Source organism: Pipra filicauda, unplaced genomic scaffold (assembly GCF_003945595.2).
Source record: "Pipra filicauda isolate LSUMZ 115617 unplaced genomic scaffold, ASM394559v2 scaffold1416_size24804_pilon, whole genome shotgun sequence".
In the NCBI taxonomy this organism is placed as follows: domain Eukaryota; kingdom Metazoa; phylum Chordata; class Aves; order Passeriformes; family Pipridae; genus Pipra; species Pipra filicauda.
Genome location: NW_024103892.1, coordinates 16,409 through 24,801, shown reverse-complemented (window position 1 = coordinate 24,801; position 8,393 = coordinate 16,409). Strand labels below are relative to the sequence as shown.

Here is an 8,393-nt window from a genome sequence, read left to right as displayed (position 1 = left end):
GGCACCCAAGTGAAGGGGGGTCAGAGCAGGGACCTGCTGTGCCTCCCCTCCCCCAGGGGTGTAATTTGGGGACCCCAAACCCCCCCCTCAACCTGCTCGGCCTCACCTTGGTCTCCTCATCGAGCTTCTCCTGCAGCTCCTCCACCTTCCTGGCCAGTTCCCTGTGCTGGGGTTGGGAACACGCCCCGTCCTTGGGGGGCACCTGGAGAGACACCCCGGGGTTCACTGGGTGGGTCTGGGGTCCTGCAACCCCCCCAGAACCACGGGGATCCCACCCCTGGGATGTCAGGACACGGTGCTGGGAAGGCAGGAGCCCCCAGGGGGGATTGGGGGACCCCCAGGAACGGGGCAGCCCCGGGATGGCCTCGACTCACCACCAGCTCCTGCATCTTCTCCAGCAGCCGGGAGGTTTTCCTCTTCAGGGAGATCTCACTCTCGCTGCTCCTGGGGGGGTTGGATTTGTGGGAAGCAGTTGGGAATGGGGGGAGGGGGCACAGAACGGGGGGTGCAAACCCCCCGGTGCTTTGCTGTTCAGCTCCCCCTCCAAAATCCTGAGCTCGGGAACATCCCTGCTCCCAAACCATCCCCCCAAAATCCTGAGCTCGAGGACATCCCTGCTCCCAAACCACCCCCTAAAATCCATCCCTGCTCCCAAACCATCCCCCAAAATCCTGAGCTTGGGAACATCCCTGCTCCCAAACCATCCCCCCAAAATCCTGAGCTCGGGAACATCCCTGCTCCCAAACCATCCCCCCAAAATCCTGAGCTCGAGGACATCCCTGCTCCCAAACCATCCCCCAAAATCCTGAGCTTGGGAACATCCCTGCTCCCAAACCACCCCCTAAAATCCATCCCTGCTCCCAAACCATCCCCCAAAATCCTGAGCTTGGGAACATCCCTGCTCCCAAACCATCCCCCCAAAATCCTGAGCTTGAGGACATCCCTGCTCCCAAACCATCCCCCCAAAATCCTGAGCTTGGGAACATCCCTGCTCCCAAACCATCCCCCCAAAATCCTGAGCTCGGGAACACCCCTGCTCCCAAACCACCCCCCCAAAATCCACCCCTGCTCCCAAACCACCCCCCTAAAATCCACCCCTGCTCCCAAACCACCCCCCCAAAATCCATCCCTGCTCCCAAACCACCCCCCCCAGCATCCCACCCCCGGCCAGCGGGGCTTTGGGAAAGGGGCAGGGAACGATGGGGCACTCGGGGGGCACTCGGGGGGCTCTGGGGGGGCCCTGGGGGGCTCACCCCTCCTTCAGGATGCTGTAGATGAGCTCCTTGGGGTGTTCACTGCTGCCAGGCTGGGCCACCTCCCGCTGATCCCGCAGCAGGTCCGGGGTGGATTTGAGCTGCCAGGAGGGATAAAAAGCTCAGCTCCAGCCGGGACACGAGTGCCCCCCTTGTGCCCCCCTCGGTTAAGGGGCCCCAGCGGGATCCAGAGCCCCCCCCTCATACCTGCAGCTCTGCCCGGGCTTTGCTCTGCTCCTCCGCGGCCCGAATTCCCCGCTGGACCTTCATCCCTCCGCCCTCCATCCCCCCGGATCCCCGCGGGGGGCTGCGGCTGCCGGCGGGTCCCGAGGGCTGGGGGCGAGTCCCGCGGCCGTCCGGGACATCCCGGTGGGACACGCGGCCGTCCGGGACATCCCGGTGGGACACGCGGCCGTCCAGGCTCTGCGAGCGCTTCCTCTCGGCCGAGGGGATGCGGCCCCTCCTGGCGGCCCTTCCCCGCTGCTGCTGCTGCCCCTTCCCGTCGAATTTGCTGATCAGGGAATCCACCGAGGACAGCGGCTTGGTGTCCACGTCCCCCCCGGCCACCTCCGGGTCCGAGGACGGGCCCTCGCCCGCGGCCCTGGCGGGTTTGTGCCCCGGGGCGATGCTCGAGGCGCTGCCGCTCTTCCCACCGGTCGGGGCCCGGCGCTGCTGCTGCTGCTGCTGCCGCTGGATCCCGGGAATGCCGCGGGCCGGGGGCTCCTCCGCGGCGGCGCTGAGCAGGTCCCCGTGGGACTGTGTCCTCCGCAGCTCCTCGCCCGCCGCGGGCTGGGGGTCCCGCCGGGAGCCCCCCGAGCCCCCCGGAGCCTCCTCGTCCGAGGTGCTGTAGGAGCCGTGCCGGCGCTGCCGCCCCGCGTAGGGGTTCTCCGGCAGGTCCGAGTCGGAGCTGACGGAGCCCGAGGGCCAGGGGGGGGTCGGGTAGGACCCGTCGCTCTTGATCTGCACCCCGAAAGAGTCGCCGCCCTTGTCGCCGCTGTTGAGGACCACGAAGGGCTGCCCGGCGATGCCCTGGACCCGCACGGCCACGCCGTAGGAGCCGGGCTTGCCCCGCGGCTTCGGGGGTCTGCGGGGCTCCTGGAGGTCGTTGATGAAGCGGATCTGGACGCCGTAATCCACCGGGCTCTGCTTCTCCATCCCCGCCGGCCGCTCCATCGCCGCGGGCTCGGCGGTGCTGGGGGGACGCAGAGAGGGAGGGGAGGGGTGGGTGAGTATCCCCGAATCAGAGGAGGGTCCGGCGGCGCCTTCCCGGCGGGACGGGAGCCAGAGGACACGCGGTGCCAGCGCTGCGGCGTCCCCAGGACACAGGACGGGGACGAGGATTTGCTGTGCCAGCACCGGCAGCGCTTCGGCCGCTCGCGGGGGGGACTCTGGGGACGGAGAAACCCCCGCACCGCACCCGCAGCATCCTCGGCGGAGCCTTCACCCCCCCCGCGCGTCCTGCCCTTGGCGGGGGGATGCGGGGGGATGCGGGGGGATGCGGGGGGATGCGGGGGGGAAGCGGCGCTCCCGCGGGCTCCGCAGCCCGGGCTCGGCCGCCGCCGCATTCCCGGTTTTTTCTGCGGAAGCGCCGCCGCAGCCTGGCCGCGGCTCCGGGGGCCCCTCAGCATCACCCCCAGCGCCCGGCGGGCCCCCTCGTCCCGTGGGGAGGGGACAGATATGAGCAGTGACATATTGGGAACAGCGTGATGGAACCCTCCCCCTCGGTCCCGGGGCGATGCCGGCCCGACAGGGAGCGGAGGAAGCGGGAGGGGGGGCTGCCCTATGAGCACCGGAGAGGGGGGGGATAAGTGATGGAAAAGCCCCAAATCGGCCCCAAATCGCCCCTCCGGCACCGCGCGCCCCCCGCCGCGAGCACCGGGAGCAGCCGCAGCTCCTTTCTTTCCCTGCCGCAAATAAACCGGGAGGGACACGAGCCCCGCTCGCACCCCCCCGATCCCGGAGGGTGTCCCGGGGGCTGCTGGAACACGGAGAAAAACCAAAAAGGAGCCCCCAAACCACACGCCGGGAGTCACACACACACACACACAGCTCGGAGACAGGGATGGAGCAGGGATGCGGATGGAGCAGCGGGATCCCAGCGCGGGGATGGGATCTCGTGTCCTTGCATCGCCCCCGAGCCCGGGACTCCTCCTGTGCCCACCCCGGGGAGGAAGACGGGGCTGGAGCCGCGGGACGCGGCGTTTTCCAGGGAGTCGGGGCGGGAGCAGAGCCGGGGAGGACGAGCTGTTGGCCGGCCCGGGCTCTGCCGGGTTCCCACCGCCCCTCTCTGCTCCCAAACCCCGGCCGAACTCGGCAGGGGCAGCTCGGGCGGCTCCCCCGGGATCTGGAATCAACAGGAGCCCATCGGGGGTCCCGAATCCCTCCCCAGCCCCAAGAACGGCAGGTGAAGGATCCCTGGAGCCCCAGGAACGGCAGGTGAAGGATCCCTGGAGCCCCAGGAGCTGCAGGTGAAGGATCCCTGGAGCCGGCACAGGGGTTGAGAGCAGAGTCCTTGTCTCTTAAGCTCATTATCCCTTGCCCGGTGTCGGAATAACGAGATCAGGAACCGACACCAGCCTGGAAACCACCACCCCCCCCCCCGAGCCCCTAAATCCCATCAGGGTCCCCTAAATCCCATCAGGAGCCCCTAAATCCCATCGGAGGGACCCCTCCGGGAGCCGCCGCAGCCCCTCCGGCCGCGGGGGGTTGGGAGGAGCAGCACGGGCACCAACCTGCAGCCGGAAACCGAGGCCGGGGAAGCGGCTTTGGCACCGAATTCGGAATATTCCATGGCCGCCGGTGTCCAAAGTGCAGCCGGTGACGAGCCCCGGGCTCAGCCCCTCACCTGGATCTGGGTGGGAACGGCGAGCTCTGGGCGCAGCTCCCGGCTCGGGGAGACCTTTGGATGGGCGGTGAGGGCCGGCAGGGCATCATCCCACGGCCGGGACGTGCCAGCACCACCGAGGGACAGGGCACCGTCCCCACCATCCGGCCTGGCACGGGCGGGAAGCAGGTGGTGGAAACCCGCGGGGGTTCGGACGCGGCCGGGGCTGGCACTGGGCTCGATCCCAGCCCGGCCGGGAAGAGGATCCTGCTTTTTTCCAAGCTCAGAAACCAGGGAGAGGCTTTGCCCTTCCCACCCCGGCTCTGCTCCCGCTCGGGGGGCTCTGGCAGCGTTTTGGGGTGGGGAGAGCCAGGAGGAAGCAGGTGAGCCAGGCCCGGCTGGTTAATCTCCCAGGAATGCCTCCCTCCTTCTGGAAAGGCTCCAAGCTCGCAGATAAAGGGGCTGGAGCCGGGATCACATTCCTGTGTGGGAAAGCAACACCCAAGCCGGGCTGGAAACACGGCCCCGGGAGGGGATTTCACCGCAAACCACAAGGAAGGAGCGGTGGAAGCAGCGGGGCTAAAAATAGGCCGGGGATTGTCCCCGGGGCCACAAAACACCCGGATCGTGCCCCGGGATGGGCCGGCGGAGGGATGGGGGTACCCGGGCACGGCCGGGGGCGGTGGGAGAGGCCGTCCCGCACCTCTGGAATCGCAGAGCCGGGATGGCCCGGGGCCAGCGGCGCTCTCGGAGCGCGGCACAATGAGCCCTTTGTGCCGCCGACGTTAACCCAGAAAGTTGTTTTGCAATTCGCGGGCGGGCGCTGGAAGAGGCCGGAGCTGGCCCGGCTCTCCCCCCCACCCAGGGCCGCTGGGAAGGGCGGGGGGAGCAGGGTCGGGCTGATCCTGAGCCGTGCCCAGGGCAGGGAATTGGACCAGGGGCCAAACCCCAAACCCGGCAGAAACCGCTGGATTATCCCAAACCACTTCCACACCGGCTGGTCTGGGCTCCTGGCACTGCTCAGGCTGTTTCCATCACCCCAAACCACTTCCACACTGGCTGGTTTGGGCTCCTGGCACTGCTCAGGCTGTTTCCATCACCCCAAACCACTTCCACACCGGCCGGTTTGGGCTCCTGGCACCACTGGGGCTGTTTCCATCACCCCAAACCACTTCCACACCGGCAGGTTTTTGGCACCCTTTGGGTTGTTTCCATTGAGGTTTTCCCAAAGCTCTGCCCCACCTCAGCCCAAACTGAGCCAAAGTCGGGCAGCAAACGCTGCTGGATTATCCCAAACCACTCCCAGCCCGGCTGGTTTTGGCTCCAGGCTGTTTTCCACCAGGATTTCCCCAAAGTCCAGCCCCGTCCCAGCACCTCTGGCTCCCTGTGTTTGCCCACGGGCTCAAAGTCCAGGATTTTGGGCAAAGGCAGCTCCAGCCCTGCCCGGCACTGGCACCAACCGGCCCTTCCTGCTCTGCCACAGCCTCCAGAGCCCGAAATTCCCAATAAACACACGTGATCCAGGCCGGAGGAACCCGAAACCGGGGCACCTGCGTCACACCAGGGCCGGGTGACAACGGGATCACGGTGACAACGGGGTGACAACGGGGTGACAACGGGGTGCTGGCACCGCCCCAGGGGCTGGGAGAGGGACATCCAGCTGGGATTGAGGCTGGGAGAGGGATATCCAACAGGGATTGGGGCTGGGAGAGGGATATCCAACAGGGATTGGGGCTGGGAGAGGGACATCCAGCTGGGATTGAGGCTGGGAGAGGGACATCCAACAGGGATTGGGGCTGGGAGAGGGACATCCATGGGGGATTGGGGCTGGGAGAGGGATATCCAGATGGGATAAGGGTTAGGAGAGGGACATCCATGGGGGATTGGGGCTGGGAGAGGGACATCCAGCTGGGATTGGGGCTGGGAGAGGGATATCCAGATGGGATAACAGTTGGGAGAAGGGCATCCACACAGGATAAGGGTTGGCAGAGGGACATCCAGATGGGATAAGGGTTAGGAGAGGGACATCCAGCTGGGATTGGGGTTGGGAGAGGGACATCCAGCCGGGACAAGGGTCGTCCTGCAGGCCATGTCCCCCGGGGCTCCCTCTGAACCGATAAGAGCCGAATTCCTCCGCATCCCGCCGGGCCGCAGGCAGAGCCCTCGGGTTAATCATCGACCCGGAGACTGGAAAATCCCGTTCCTGCCGCTCCCAGGGAAAACAAAAGCCTCGTCCCGTCCTTCAGGGGGTCAGAGCCGTCACCGACCCGCCCCTCCCGGCGCAGGTCTCGGGTTCTCCGCGGCACCCACGCGATCGATTTACACTTTCCGAGCCTTTTGAAACCGGAGTTTCTTTTGGAGCCGGGAACGGGAGCCGGGAACGGCCCCGGGGGGGATAACGGGGAGCAGCCGCAGCTCCCCGGGGCCGCGGGGATCTGTTTTCACCCCAAATCCCGCCCCGGGGCGACGCTGCTCCCACCCCAAAAAGGCGCTGGAAGGAGGTCCCGTGGGACCCCCGCGGCGGGCGAGGGGCTGCGCTGGCGAACCCTTTATCAGGAGATGGAAACGCGGCTCCCCCAAAAAAACCAGTTCGACCGGTCGGGGCGGTGGGAGGGGAGAGCGAACCACAAACACCCTCCCGAACAAAAGCCGGTGGCGAAGGACAAGGACGGGGACATGCGAGCGAGTTCCTGGGGGGGGGGTGGGGGGGTGGGATCCGGGCACCCAAAGGATCCCGATGGATCAGGACGGCACCCAAAGCCCTGGATTTTTTCCATCTTATTTAAACGAGCTGCTAAAAATACGGCCCCGGGAGCCCGGCAAAGTAGGGCAGCTCCGCACGGCGAAGCTGCGGCTTTCTGGGGGTTGGGGGGGCTGGACTGGAATTCCAGGGGGGTCCCAGAATTCCAGGGGGGCTCCTGCCAGGTCCCAAAGGCTCTTCCCTCCCTCCTGGGATCCGTGTCCGAGGAGAAGCAGCGGCGGGTCCCCTACAGAGGGAGGTGTAGGGGACCTGGGCGAGGCCCCTCCCCAAAACCGGGAGCACCCGCAGGGACAATTCCCACAGGGAAAGGCGGGTCCCGCATGGAATGACAGTGCCTGGAAGGGACAGGGAACGGCGGTCCTGCAGGGGCTGTAGGGTCCAGGGAGAGCTCACCTGGGGGGTCCCTATGGGGCGAGAAGACCCCTATGGGGGCAGCTATAGGGGCAAGGACTGGGACAAGGGGGCACCTGTAGAGTCTCTACAGGGCACGGTGGCCCCAAAAGGAGGTTCCTGTCAGGCCCAGCCCCTGTAGGGTCTGCTGTAGGGCAGGACACACGTGGGATAACAGCCCCTGTAGGGTCTGCTATAGGGCAGGACACACGTGGGATAACAACCTCTGTAGGGTCTGCTATAGGGCAGGACACACGTGGGATAACAGCCCCTGTAGGGTCTGCTATAGGGCAGGTCACACCCTGAGCTCACAGCTCCTGTAGGGTCTGCTGTAGGGCAGGTCACACCCTGAGCTCACAGCCCCTGTAGGATCTGCTATAGGACAGGTCACACCCTGAGCTCACAGCCCCTGTAGGATCTGCTATAGGACAGGTCACACCCTGAGCTCACAGCTCCTGTAGGATCTGTTATAGGACAGGTCACACCCTGAGCTCACAGCTCCTGTAGGATCTGTTATAGGACAGGTCACACCCTGAGCTCACAGCCCCTATAAGGTCTGTTCTAGGACAGGTCACACCCTGAGCTCACAGCCCCTCTGGCACCAGCCCCTTCCACAGGACAGGGCACATCCCAGGAAGGACAACCCCTCCAGCCCCCATGGGCTCTGCCCGGGGCAGGGCACACACCCCAGAGAACAGACCCTGCCGAGGGGCAGCACCCCCTGCCATGGGGCAGGACCCCTCGCCCATGGGTCAAGACACCCTCCCATGGGGCAGGACCCTCTCCCGGACCAACAGGACCCCCCTCCCACGGGTCAAGACCCCTTCCCATGGGGCGGGACCCTCTCCCGGACCAACAGGACCCCCCTCCCACGGGTTAAGACCCCCTGCCATGGGGCAGGACCCTCTCCGATGGGTCAAGACACCCTCCCATGGGGCAAGACCCTCTCCCAGACCAACAGGACCCCCCTCCCATGGGTCAGGACCCCCCTCCCATGGGTCAAGACCCCCTCCCATGGGGTGGGACCCTCTCCCGGACAAGCAGGACCCCCCTCCCATGGGTCATGACCCCCTCCCCGCGGGTCAGGACCCGCTCCCGTGGGGTCAGCAGGGCCATGGCCCCCTGCCATGGGTCAGGACCCCCTCCCCGGTCCCTGACCCCCCCC

At 66.5% G+C, this 8,393-nt stretch overlaps 2 protein-coding genes across 2 annotated transcripts in view; one reads left to right on the top strand and one right to left on the bottom strand.

Annotated features, from left to right (window-relative positions):
* Positions 1–106: 106 nt before the first annotated feature.
* On the bottom strand, positions 107–4,507 carry CGN (cingulin; the record flags this gene model as incomplete). The annotated part of the gene is made up of 5 exons (XM_039378593.1): positions 3,986–4,507; positions 1,461–2,445; positions 1,254–1,354; positions 375–444; positions 107–202 (listed from the first exon to the last, which is right to left on the bottom strand). Coding segments are annotated over exons 1-5 (1,311 nt in total), but the record flags the coding sequence as incomplete, so codon positions are not given.
* Positions 4,508–8,291: 3,784 nt separating this feature from the next.
* Positions 8,292–8,393, top strand: part of PSMB4 (proteasome 20S subunit beta 4) — a 6,840-nt gene continuing 6,738 nt past the window's right edge. Inside the window, exon 1 of the mRNA XM_039378592.1 lies at positions 8,292–8,359. Coding sequence (XP_039234526.1) covers positions 8,292–8,359 — 68 coding nt within the window. The remainder of the gene's footprint in view (positions 8,360–8,393) is intronic.